The sequence below is a fragment of the Lissotriton vulgaris genome, chromosome 2_1 (assembly GCF_964263255.1).
Source record: "Lissotriton vulgaris chromosome 2_1, aLisVul1.2, whole genome shotgun sequence".
NCBI lineage: Eukaryota > Metazoa > Chordata > Amphibia > Caudata > Salamandridae > Lissotriton > Lissotriton vulgaris.
In genome coordinates this window covers 1,099,731,765-1,099,745,265 of record NC_141687.1, presented here as the reverse complement: position 1 = coordinate 1,099,745,265, position 13,501 = coordinate 1,099,731,765, and the positions used below count along the sequence as shown (strand labels likewise).

The window sequence follows — 13,501 nt, the reverse complement described above, 5'->3', positions numbered from 1 at the left end:
ATATATTTTGATGAATCTGGCTCACTGTGATTATCGAACCCAGATTTTAATCTGACAACCCTAGTGAAGACTAAAAGTAAATACTAGAAATTATCATTTTTCTTCCAAAAATAGTAAAATGCCTCCTTAAGAAGGAAATAAATACAAGATACTTTATACCACTTTAACTTTCCCAAACTCATATTGTAAAGAACCTCCCATATTCAAAACATTGCATTTGACAGCTGACACTAAGGAAAACAGAAAAAAATTATGTTGACTTACGGCAGAAGTTGCGACTTCTCCACTGGCCAACATCCACAGCGGCATTCCTGCAGGCACTAGCATACCTTGTTACTGAATCACAGAGCTCTGATTGGTTCCCACCACTTGTGCACAGACGAAAGAGGCAGGTTCTGTAGTAAGCAGAGACGTTGACCACTGAATGACACTCAAGGAATGAACTGTTGCTTGGATCATTGATTATTCCACACTTAGACCTGCTCCGGTAGAACTTCAAGAGTTCAGAGTCATTGTTGCAGGCTTTCAAGAGGTCACCACACTCCCCATTGCAGATTTCATCAAAGGTTGTCCAGCTCTCCAAGAAAACATCCAAGTTGTCAGTGCATTTTCCATTTGAGAAACAAAACTCATCATCTCCATTCCCGTTGAAATAACCACATAACCCTCCTGTGCAGTTGTAGTAAAATGTGGATAAGCTGATGGAGACCAACCCGTAGTCCGTGTACTGGAGCTTGAGCAATCCGTTGGACTCGATTATAGTCCCATTCCTGTTACGGTAAATCTCCAGCTTCCCAGTCGGGTGGAAATATGGCAATTCTACTTCAAAGCCATTCACCTACGGTGGAAATAAAATTGTCTAGTGACTTTCTAAACTTTCAGACTTCTGAAAAATTTGCAACACACAATTAGGCTTTAAACAACCACATGCATTCTTGGAGCATCCTTTCGCCTCAGCCTTGCTCTACAAATGAAATGTCACTGCTGATGCACTTCATTTTCGTGTATATAAGCTAAGACAAACTCCCACATATATACATATTTACACCCATAAGAAATAATTTAGTTTTTTAGGATTCTCTTTCATAAAGATAAACAAGTAATACTAGCATGAGTAATTGTGCTCAGGTGTCACAGTAACAAAGACATTTTATTATAATGTGATATTCTCAAATGATAAATATTGGAAGACTAAGGGCATTGACATTATAAAACAGCATTTCCTGAGAAAGCATTTCTTTAATTTAATGCTATATTTGCAACTTTCATTATATTTATTTACTTTTAAGAGTAAAATTAAAAACATTATTGAGACTACGCAAGGTCTGGGCTATTTAACAAACACTAAATATTTTTAGATCAAACTGTTCCCTAGGAATATGTTTTGGACAAACATTTGATTAAGAACAAAAATTCAGTACCAAATAATATGATTAGTTTTGTTGAAAAGTAAATCCAGTGCGACTTAGAGCGAGCCAGAGTCAATCCAATGCCCCCAATGGTAAGTATTGAAAGTGGCCATCTTAAAATTGACACCACAGAACTATAACTGACTGCTGTCTGAAGGATCTAGATTCCATTTGATCCACTTTTTGTTCATCTGGTTTTTCAATGTTCCCACCTCACCCGCCGTTTAATCACATTTTAACTTTTCAAGCACTTTGTATCATCTTTTGTGGAAAGAAAAATGTATACGTTTATTGACAAATTTGTCAAATTAAATTACGAATAATGGCCTGAAACTGTGTTCTCTCTGTGGCATTCCCATATGCATAATGGAGGAGATTGAATGGCACTTTTACTTTGCTGTCATTGAGAACAAATACCAGTACATTAACATAAACAATGTGTGCAATGATCCCTCTTGGCTTTCTCCATCTTCCAAGGGATGACCAAAAGCCTTCATGAAGTTCAGGAAGTTGCTTTCCCTGATGTTTTTGCAAAAGGAATCATTTTATGTGTTTTTTAAAGAAGCACCAGTTCTGTTAAGGATGCTCTTTAACATCCCCAGGTCTAAATCAGCATCCTAGGCCATAAGTAAACTACATTGGCTGCATATTGAGTGGTGCATTGCATTAAGGCTCTCTGCCTAGCATTATTATTATTATTATTATTATTATTATTATTATTATTATTATTATTATTATTATTATTATTATTATTATTATTATTATTATTAAGGCTTTTATATCGCGCTCTATTACTAAAAAAATAGTATCCTGGCGCGTTGAAGGCAGAACAGTTTGGGAGAGGGCTAATGACTAAATAACTGAACATAAGGGAAACAGTTTAAGCTATTGTATTAAAAAGGTGAGTTTTTAGTCCTTTCTTAAAAACATTGAGAGTCGAAGCAGTTTTTAGGTGAAGGGGAAGGATGTTCCAGGATTTAGCTGCTCTTACCGAGATAGATTGGCCGCCAAGTCTGCAGTATTTGAATTTGGGAACGGACATTTGGCACAGGTTGGCCGATCGCAAAAGGCGATTAGGGACATACAAACGGAACCTTTTCCACAAGTAAATAGGGCCAGTTTGATGGATAGCTCGATAGGCCATCACTAGGATTTTGAACTGAATCCTGAGGGCAACAGGAAGCCAATGGAGGGCACACAGCAGGGGGCGAGCACTGGAGCGCCTAGGAACATTGAATAGGAGCCTGGCAGCAACGTTCTGAATGACCTGGAGGCGGTGAATCAAGTATGTTGGTAATCCACCAAACAGTCCATTCGCATAATCCAACCTGGAGAGAATCAAAGCGCGAATAACGGTCTCTTTTGCTTCTTTCGGCAGGAGAGGGAAGAACCTACGTAGAGTTTTTAAGGTGGCAAAGCAAACCCCCGTGAGTTTCTTAATGTGATCCTCAAACTTAAGGTTCTTACTGAACCAGACTCCTAGGTTTTTTACTGGGCCAGATGTGGCTTTTGGGGGGGGTAGATCAGCAGGCCAGAGACGCTCATTAAAGTCCTCAGGGAAAGAGCCGTACAACAAGATCTCAGATTTACTTTCGTTGCATTTCAGCTGGGCACGTGCTAACCATTGAAAGACAGAGGACAAACAATGTTGGGCCACCGACGTATCTAAGTTACCTCTGGGCCAGGTAAACAAAAGCTGCGTGTCGTCGGCGTATGCCATAATTTTTGCACCCAACTGTTCAGCAAGGTAAATCAAAGGGGTAAGATAAACATTAAAAAGTAGGGGACTTAAGATGGACCCCTGGGGAACACCTGTAGAAAGTAATTTAGGGGTGGAGGCAAAAGGAGGCAGCCAAATTTGTTGTGTGCGGTTATCTAAGAATGAGGTTAGCCAATCAAGTGCAGGGCCGGTAACACCAATGTCAGCTAGTCTGGCGAGTAGGTAGCATATAAGGCACTTCATGAAATTGGCCCTGACTACCTGAAGAATGACTTTAAATGGTACTCCCCAGGCAGATCTCTATGCTCCAGTCACTCTAGAAATCTGGTAGCCACCTTTCCCTCAACAAGTGCATATCCTGGGAAGGCAGGAATTTGATCAGATGTACTGCCCTTAAATGGAAGAGTCTCCCTCAATCTTTGAAATCTTCAACCACTCTTCTGACTTTCAGAAAATCTCTAAAAATCCTTTTTTTCTCCAATGAAGGCACTTTCTTCATTGAACACAGACAGCACCAACACCAGGGCGGCTTCTCCATTAGGGTGGAGGAGTGTTGCCCCACTGCATTCTCACAGTGCAAGAGGCAAAAACATAAAATGGTATTTTAAATACCATTTTATGTTTCTGCTTCTCGTGCTGCGAGAATGCAGAATGGTATGCCTGTTTGGGGCCGGCGGGTCGGGGAGAAGTGGCTTGCCCAATGTTATGGACCCTGACTGTTTGGTTGGCCCTCTGGTACCGACCAAATCAGTCATGCTGTTAGACCTGGCATCTTTGGGCGTGTTTCCCCTGACTTTTTGCTTTCTGATCTCCAGTTTTTGACTCTGTATTTGCTGGTGTGATGATTCTGCGCACTTTCCTCACTCCTGTTCAGTGGTAAAGTGCAAGTGCTCCTGTATAAAATGAGTTATCGATCGGTGTTTCCATGATTGGCATATTTGATTTATGTGTGAGTCCCTCGTAAAGTGCACTGCGAGTGCCAGGGCCTCTAAATAAAATGCTGTTGGTGGGCTGCAGCAATAGATTGTGCCACCCACGCAAACAGCCCTTAAAGTGTAACTCTGGCCTGCCAATGCAGAGCCTGTGCGCAGCCTGGGGCTGCCATGTCGACTTGGCAAGTGCACACACTTGCAAGTCCCTAACCCTTCCCTTTTCTATATGTGAGTCACCCCTAAGGTAGGCCCAAGGTACCCCCATGGGCAGCATGCCCTGGTGTGTGTGGCATGCCCTGATAATGAATTACAGCCTAATTCGTTTTTCACTATTGCAAGGCTACCTGTTCTCCATAGGCCAGAATGGGCAGTTTGATCATTACGTCCTATGATCCTAACTGACTCAGGGAACATGGTAGAAATGCTTTACACACTGCCTCTAGGATAAGCCTGACTGCTCGTGCCAAGCTACCAAGGGGGTGAGCAGGGGTTATTTTAGGAGTGTAACTCCCTTATCCTGACTAGAGTGGTGGTTTCTGCCTGGCTTTGGTGCAAACTTCAGCCAACCAGATATTGGTTGTCAGCTGTGAGGATAGGACTTGTGTTTTCACTTGACTTACAGTGATTGGTGTGCACTACTACCATATCGCAGACCATTACGTACGACATACTGGTTCTTTTCCTTTTTGGCCTATTTTTGATCTTGCCAACTTTGAACTTGCTACTTCAACATGTCTGAATCCATTGCATAATCTGCTGCATCAGTAGAAATTGCTTTTGAGGAGGATGGATTGGAAATCTACAATGTCAAGGAATTGAAAGTGATTTGAAAAAACCTGAAATTGTAGGTCAGAGGCCTCACCAGGAAGGATGAGCTACAAAAGGCGCCGGGGTCCTGGGTAGCAGCCAGACATGCCAGTGGGCAATCTGGTAATCTCAGTGGAGAGGTGGATGAGTTTGACCCAAGGGGAGATGTGCTTTTGGGAGAAGGGGAGCCCTCCAGGCCAGGCAGCAGTAGCTTGTCCCCAAAGGAGGTGGAGGACAGGCGTAAGGCAAGAAAGTTTGAATTGGAGAAACTCAGGATAGAGAGTGAGAGAGAAGACAAGAGAATAGCCTTGGAGGAAAGGAAGATGACAATAGATCATGAGAGAATGATCAAGGAGCTTGAGCTAAAGGGTAGAACCGGCTCAGATGGTGGCAGCAACTCTGCAGCACACACAGACAGGATTGTACACATCCCCAAGAATGAAGGTAAAGAGTACAAGAAGGGTGATGACATACAAAGGTGGTTTCAACTCAGAATAATAAAATACATATTTTAGTGAAGTTGGTTTTAACATTCTGGGTTTGAAAATACCACTTTTAGAAAGTAGGTATTTCTGACCTAAACATCTAGCCCGCCTCTGCTAGCTTGTGTATTGTCTGTCTGGTTTGTGTGTGACAGGGGCGGGGGGAGGCAGGGTGAGTCAGCCGGGCTGAATAGGCGCATCTACACATAGATGGGTGGGAGGAGTAGCAACTGAGTCTGAATAGGGCTGGGCTTTCGCTTCCTCAATGCTGGCTCCACCTTCGGTGGTGCGTCTGAGGACCCTGGCCCACACTGACAAAGAAAGAAGGTGCACCCTGGCAGAATGCACCCCAAACTGGTTTCAACTAGGTCCAGGTTCCTCTGCCTTCAGAGGACAAAGGAATTGCTGGTATAAATATTGGGACCCTGACCCCAAGACTTAGATCTCGCTGGAATCAAGGAACCTCTCAAGAAGAAGAGCTGGAAGAGCTAACAGGAGTAGTACTGCCCCTTTGCTGTGTTGTTGCTTTGTCGGGTTGGCCTGCAGCTGCTGCTTCTGCCTTGGGCAGTGGAAGGACTGGATTGAACGTTCTTTACTTGTGCTGAGTATCTCCAAGGGCCAGAAACCGAGCTGGCCTCCTGTTAAAAAGTCTCAGGGACTGCAAAGACTTCCCCAACCTCTGGGTACTGCTCCTGGAACAGCTTTTTCTGTTGCCACAGAGAAGAGGGAACTGCGACTGACTCAGTCAGCCAACTCCATCAACCGACTCCGCCGCTGGCCTTGTGTCCTGAAGGCACCGCAGGTTGCACCACCTCGCCCTGTACCGTACGATTTGGTGTCACCGACGCCGTCTGCACGATCGTCACCGGGCCGTTGCCTGCATCGCATCGAAAGACACTGCAACCAGCACTGTCTCACTTCACTTCGCTGGCCTAGTCTCACTGACTCGGTCGCTGCTGGCTCGACACCCGTGACCGCCTCGTCACGTACAGCTGTCCGGCTTGGCCAGCACCGATTCCCACCAACCGGCTCTGTCGCTGCATTGCAACTTGCCAGCACCGCCTCGAGCACCGTCTTGCCCTGCACCGCCCGCCGTGGTCTCACCGACGCCTTCTGGACAATCGTCACCGAGCCGCTGCTCGCACTGCATCGAGGGACACCGCACCGTGCACCGCTTCCACTTTGCCCGTAACCGCGACGGACGCCAAAACCCGCTCTGTCACCTGCATTGCAACTGGCTAGAACCGCATCGAGCACCGTCTTTCCCTGCAATGCCCGCCTTGGCCTCACTGATGCCGTCTGGATGATAGTCACCATGCACCACTGCCACTTTGCATCGCAACCGCGACGGATGCTAAGACCGACTCGCAACTCTGTGTGAGCGGCACTAAGAAAGGTACTGTAAATGAGTCTGTCCCGCTGTTGATGGCCTGTACCGACATGGTCAGCTAGAACTGTGAGACTCTGTTGTTTTCAGCATCGCAGTAGACACGGACCGAGTTACTGACTCGTACGAGCTGTGTTTTCAATGTACTTTTGCCATTTAAAAGACATCTGGTGAAGCAACTATTTTTAAAGTACTGTATTGAGGATTTTTATCGAATTTGGTCTTGTTTAAGTATATAAAAAACATTGGATATTTTCTAAACTGGTGTAGTGTCCATTGTATTACTGTTGGTTTTGTGCAAATGCTTTACACACTAAGAAAAGCCTCACTGCTCGTGCCAAGCTACCAAGGGGGTGAGCAGGGGTTATTTTAGGAGTGTAACTCCCTTAGCCTGACTAGAGTGGTGGTTTCTGCCTGGCTTTGGTGCAAACCTCAGCCAACCAGATATCCCATTTCTTACACATGCGCACTCTGGATTTTCTCTATGTAGGCTGCATGCAGCCTACATAGAGAAAATGGCCTCCCTTCAGGCGCCGGCTGGGTGCCGTCAGCACCATTCACAATGCTGCCATTGCAGTGTTGTGATTGGCTTAGGGGAGGGGAGGGAGGATGCCTGCTTCCTGTTCCTGCTGGAGGCAGGAGAGCAGGAAGCAGCAAGAAAACACGGGCGCGGGACCCGTCCAGGAGCAGAGGCAGTGCAGGACACCGTAAGGTACCTTTTTTTTAAAAAAAAACTCTGCGCGACCCCACCTACAAGTCATGCGAGACGCGACTGACCAAGATGCCTCCAGATATATATTGCACTTTACAAATTCATTCAATATCAATGTGCTGCTTAAAAAAATCTTTTGGGGAATGCAATTTGCTCAGATGGGTTTGGTGTTTGATGCAGTGCGATTAACATTGATAAGGACAAAAGCATACCCCAGGATGAGACTTTTGAGACCATCATGTCCATCCTGGAGAGTACACCATTGGACTCCCCCACTCCGGTTCAATTCATCATGTCCCTGGCTAGGCTTGCGATGAAAGAATTTTTTTTTAAATTCGAGGAAACTACTTAGCTCCAAGTGTCAGGGACGAGCATGGGAAGTATTTTTGCTCCGTCCCCGGCGAATCTCTATGTACACACTTTTGAGCAACAGCACGTCTTGACACCAACTAACCCGTTTTTCCCATCGAACGTGTGGTGGAAACGATATATAGATGACGTGTTAGTGGTATGGAGAGGTGACCGTGATTCTATCCTACGGTTTCACTAGTGGCTCAACAACCAGAACCGCTACCTACGTTTCACGGTGGAGATAAGCAAGGAAAGGCTTCTCTTTCTTGATCTATCCATCTATGCTACCACGACTGGACTCGAGAGCGAACTTTTCCACAAGCCTATGGCAAGGAACTCCTTGCTATTATATGGTAGCCAGCACCCAAAGTCTCTACGAGACAATATGCCTTACGGGCAGTTTCTCCGTGTAGGCGGAACTGCTCTACAAAAGAGACTTGTTTAAAACACTCAGAAAGTTTATCCCGACAGGTGGAAGCCCAGAACTATCCAAAATGCCTGATCAAACAATCCTGGAAACGGGCTGCGAACAATCACAGAGAATCTTTGCTGGAACACTCACAAGCGAAGCCAGCACTCAATTGACTCACGTTTGTGAGCACTTTTAGTACCAAGTCCAATCAGGTACAAAAGATTGTGAACCGCCATTGGCGTATTCTGAATGCGAGTGCTGACAAAATTGAGCCTCCTTTGTTCTCTTTTAAGCGATCAAGTAATTTACATGATCGCCTGGTACACACAAGCCCTAAAGAGACTTCCAAACGTCCAATAGGCACTCTGTGGGACTTACCAGCAGTATCGGGACATCATCCCTGTGGATGCTGCTCGATGTGCCCGCAATCTAGACACACTACTGAAATTGAGATTGGTACTGATCGTCCCTGGGAGCAGCAACATTTCACGAGTTGTAATAGTTCACATGTGATTTATTTACTGACATGTCCAAGTGCTATTAGGTATGTCGGCATGACAACGCGGAAGGTCCGTCACAGGATGCTCGAACATAAGAGTGCATTCAGATGTAGAAAGACCATAACCAAACTTACAAGACACTTTGTTGAGTTTAAACACACAGAAGAGGAATTCACATGGACAGTTTTAAAAAAGCCCTTTATACCATCACACATTGGGGATGTTTCTAAGTATTTATTCACTAAAGAACAACGTTGGATATATAAACTTTCCACAGATTGCCTGGGGCTAAATGATGAGATTCCATGGGCTAGCCTGTAAGGGGGTTATTAGCTCGTACACAGAGTGTTGAAACTAATTATTAGACATCGTTTGATATTACCACAGGAGGGTATATTAACAAAGAGTATGACCAACACAGGAAGGGAGCTGGTACTCAGCTCGACATAACATAATTCTGTTAATTTTTGGAATTATTTCATGAAGCGTTATGAGGTGGATTCAGGCTCACTGCCCGAGTGTACATTCGGCCTGTTTCACCACATTTTCTCTTTTCCTTTTTCATGAAATTTAGTATGGTCAATAGCGCTGATCTCTGCCCCGTGATCCGCGTTTACTTTACTTTACTCTATTAGAAACATTGAAACATTGCCCTGCAATCCGCTTTTAATCTACTTGCACCATTGAGAGGCACAGTGGGTCTGTAAGAGTACATTTCGTAATATGATTATGTCATCTTGTAGTTCCTGGGCCTTCCGCGAGAGTTAGGTAATGCCCCCCGGCGAAACTCTAAACATTGGAAATGTTTTTACTCGGCTCTGCGAGCGAACACATAAGCAACCAGAAGATAACGAACCACACTACAGATGATAAAGAACTCTGGTTGATTGTTTAAACTAGTCGATCCCTAGATAGGCGGGCTCCGTGTTACAGGACTCCGCCCTCGAGCGGAAAACGTTCAAATACCACCAAACTAAACAGGCGGATGCCTCCCCCCCCTGATTCAGTGTCTACAACAGTTTTTCTATTTTACAATGGCTACGGGGAATATTTACAATTTGCAACCTGCAGAAGCATTCTTAAAAGGTGCAGGAGTACCATTGGTTAAATGGGAAGAATGGAAGGAGTACTTTTGTAACTACATTTCGACATTTGATAAGGAAGACGAACCACTTAAGGCAGAGGAAAAGAAAAAAATATTATTACCCTGTTTGGGAGCAGGTGGGTTAAAAGTGTACAACAACATCACGAAAAAAGTGAGAGAAGGGGGAGAAAGAAATGTTTTTAATGAAGCGATGGAGGACTTAGATGGGTATCATAAACCTTCTGTCTGTGTTGCGGTACACAAATATAAATTTTACAGAAGGAAACAAGGTAAGGGGGAAGTATAGAAGACTACGTGTCAGCTTTAAAGAACCTAGCGCTCACATGCAAATTTGAAAACATGCATGATGATCTGATCAGAGATCAGATAGTAATGTGTGCTGCAAATACAAACATACAGGATGCACTATGGGCGAAGGGGGAGAAACCCCTTCAACAAGTTATTGATATTGTTAAAAAGGCAGAAATGACTGGCCGCTGCTCAAAGGAAGTTATCAAGGAGAATATAAGTACAACTGAGGGAGAAAGTGTAGTGGCTAAAATAAGCGGAAGCAAGAACAAGGTTATGGCTTAAAAAATGAAAGAGAAAGAAGAGTAGAGGTACAAAGGGAAATAGAAAATGTATGACCAATTAAAATATTATCGTTGTGGGAGCAATAAACATTTGGCAAACGATTGGAAATGGCTGGCTAGGAATAACAAATGCACACAGTGTGGACTTATAGGGCATTTTCAAAAAGCTTGTAAAAGGAAAACGAAAGCCAATGTAAAATATGCAGAGGATGAGAGAGATGATGAGCAAAACTCCTCGGATGACAGCGACTACAACTTGTGTGTGCTTAACCCCTTCGATGCTCATGACGAGCTCAGCTCGTCATGACGCACGGTTGAGCTGTGCTGATTACGAGCTGAGCTCGTCATGAACACACCCATAATCATTGACCCTCGGCACAGGAGGGGAATACCATCAGCAGCAATGGTGTTAATGTGACTGAAGAATAAGTAGTGAGGAAAAAGAGGAAGGCAAAAAGAAGAAAACCCATGTGCATAGTGGAAATAGGTGGTGTACATATAGAGATAATAGCAGACTCAGGTTCGCCGTGCACCATAATCAACCTGAGGTATGGAGAGATACATTCCAACAAAGGCTAGGGAGGCAAATGGAAAAACCAGATATCTCACTTGAAACATTCACAGGCGAACCTATTGAACTTATTGGTTTCAGGAAATTAACATTTACATTTAAGGATAGAGAAGCTAGTAGCCAGTTGTATCTCGCTGTTGCAGGCCCTTTGGTGCTTGGATGGAAAGACCAAGGAAAATTAGGCATCCCTCTTAACCCGAACAGCTCAGAACCATGTGACATTGAAATAGAAAGGGCGTTAAGGAACTGCATACAATGTGAGAATTCAGACAAGACTCAGACAACATTCAGACCCCCACTGCAACCGTTGAAATGCCAGAACATGCCACGGGAGAGAATAGGAATCGATATAATGTGACCCATAAAACGGCAGGAGGAACAGGTACACATAATGGTATTAATTGATCACTTCTCAAAGTGGCCTGAGATAAAGGTTTGCAAGAAGGCGGATGCACCTCACCTGGTCACATTCATGGATGGCATATTCACGAGAGAAGGTATACCAAAGACTATAGTTTGTGATAAGGGGAGTCAGTTCACATCAGACATATTTAAGAAATTCATTGACAGGAATGGTATTACCCACAAAACCACTTCTGTTTACTAACCAGCTGGAAACGGGGCAGTGGAAAGATTTAATAAGGCAATAAAAGGCACCATTCAATTAGCTAACAATAATGGCAAATGCTGGAGAAAAGAAATTAATAAAATGATTTGGGGGTACAGAATAACACTGAGAGAGGAAACATTAGTAAGCCCCTTCGAAATCATTAGAGGAAGGACACTATTTGCCAAGGAAAAAATTGGACGGATCAAGACAGCCAGAAAAAGTGAATGGTCAGCGGAAACGGTCAGGAAAAGAATCCAAGAGACACAAGCACTCTGCAAAGAGAAGTTTGACAGTAAACATAACTACAAAGAAATCAATATCAAAGAAGGAGATATAGTGAGAGTGAAAAAAAAGTGGACAAGGGACAGAATAGGTTTACAGCACCATTAATTGTAGAAAAAGTATTTTGTAACTCTGCACGCCTCAGTAATAGTAAGATGTGGCATGCCTCAACTATTTCCATTTGTTCCAAACTGGATGTTATCCAGAAAAACACCACAGAACCTAAGCCCAGGGACGAAGTGAAAGACGTGGTCGAAAAGGACATCTATGGATGGTTGCGCCAAGTAAAATATGAATCAGACGGAGATGGTGATAACATAATTACGTCAATAGGCAACAAATGCACCAGTGATGTTCAGGAGCACGAACTTATTAAGTCCAGTGGTGAATACAGTGACCCTAGTACGGGAGCCTCAGAAGTATCACCTGACGCGAGTAGTTTTGCCACATCTGGAGAGATTCAAGATGCATCGGAAATCATGTGCGAGAAAAGAGACCTCATCACCAGAGAGACAAGTAGCTCATCTGGTTCGGAAGGTAAACCTTCACCTGAACCCGAGCACATGGCAGATATAGACGCCATGTTAGAAGAGGCCAGCACCAGTGATGTTCAGGAGCACAAACTTATCGAGTCTATTGGTGAATACGGAGGCCCAAGAACGGGTGCTTCAGAAGTATCACCTGACGCTAGTAGTGTTGCCACATCTGGGGAGCATCAAGACGCAATGGAACTCACGTGCGGGAAGAGAGACCCCATCACCAGAGAGACGAGTAGCTCATCAGGTTCAGAAGGTAGCCCTTCACCTGAACCTGAGCACATGGCAGATCGAGATGCTATGTTAGAAGAGGCCAGCACTAGTAATATTGGTTGTAGCTTGGTTAAGCCAAGCAAATACAAAGACTTTCTTTACGACTAGTTAGTCTGTTTAATATACTGTGCTTCCCCCTGTTCTAGGTTTCCTTTTCAAGGGACTCTAGGGAAAGAGATGTGTTACGTTCCTGCTTCCCCTCTTCTCCTGTTTTCCCCCCTTCCTCCCCCCCTTCCCTACGCGACCTATCCTGTGCGTTTGGCAGTTAAGTCACCAGCTGGAACGTTGGCAACTGGAAGTTCTATTGGGACCGTTCGCCGGTCAGTCGCAGCTGACAGTGACTGAGTTCTGATTACTTGCCTCTCTAAGCATTCCTGCTTTGGGTGTGTTGTCTTACAACTTTAATAAATGGTATACTCCACTAACCTGACTCCGGAGTACATCGTTACACAGGCTAAAAGTGTAAATGAATGAAACAGAACCAATGTATTTCGAGTGAGTAAAGTTGGAAACCAGGGTGTTGGTGGCACAGCTGCACAAACCTCAGATACTGCCATGATAACACAAGCAAAAGCCAACACCCACTAAGTTATTGAAGCTAAATTTGATGAAGTGAGGTCATATGGGTCCTTCTCCAACAAGACTTAAGAAACGACATCGACAGAGTGTTGGAGGTTGAGATCTGCATCTCGGAGCTGGAAGACATGGGTCAGGGACTTAAGGCAATGGTTTCAAAACTATCAGTCCGGAACACTTTCGATGTGAACAGAAGTGCTGGAGAACTGGTCTACCACACTGCATTAAGTGCTGGGTTCCTAGAGAGTAAGGAGAGAAAGGGAA

General features: G+C 44.4%; 1 protein-coding gene across 1 annotated transcript in view; it reads right to left on the bottom strand.

Moving 5' to 3' along the window:
• Positions 1–13,501, bottom strand: part of TECTA (tectorin alpha) — a 293,627-nt gene that overhangs the window by 214,894 nt on the left and 65,232 nt on the right. Inside the window, exon 8 of the mRNA XM_086954233.1 lies at positions 265–838. Within this exon, the coding sequence (XP_086810359.1) occupies positions 265–838 (574 nt within the window). The remainder of the gene's footprint in view (positions 1–264; positions 839–13,501) is intronic.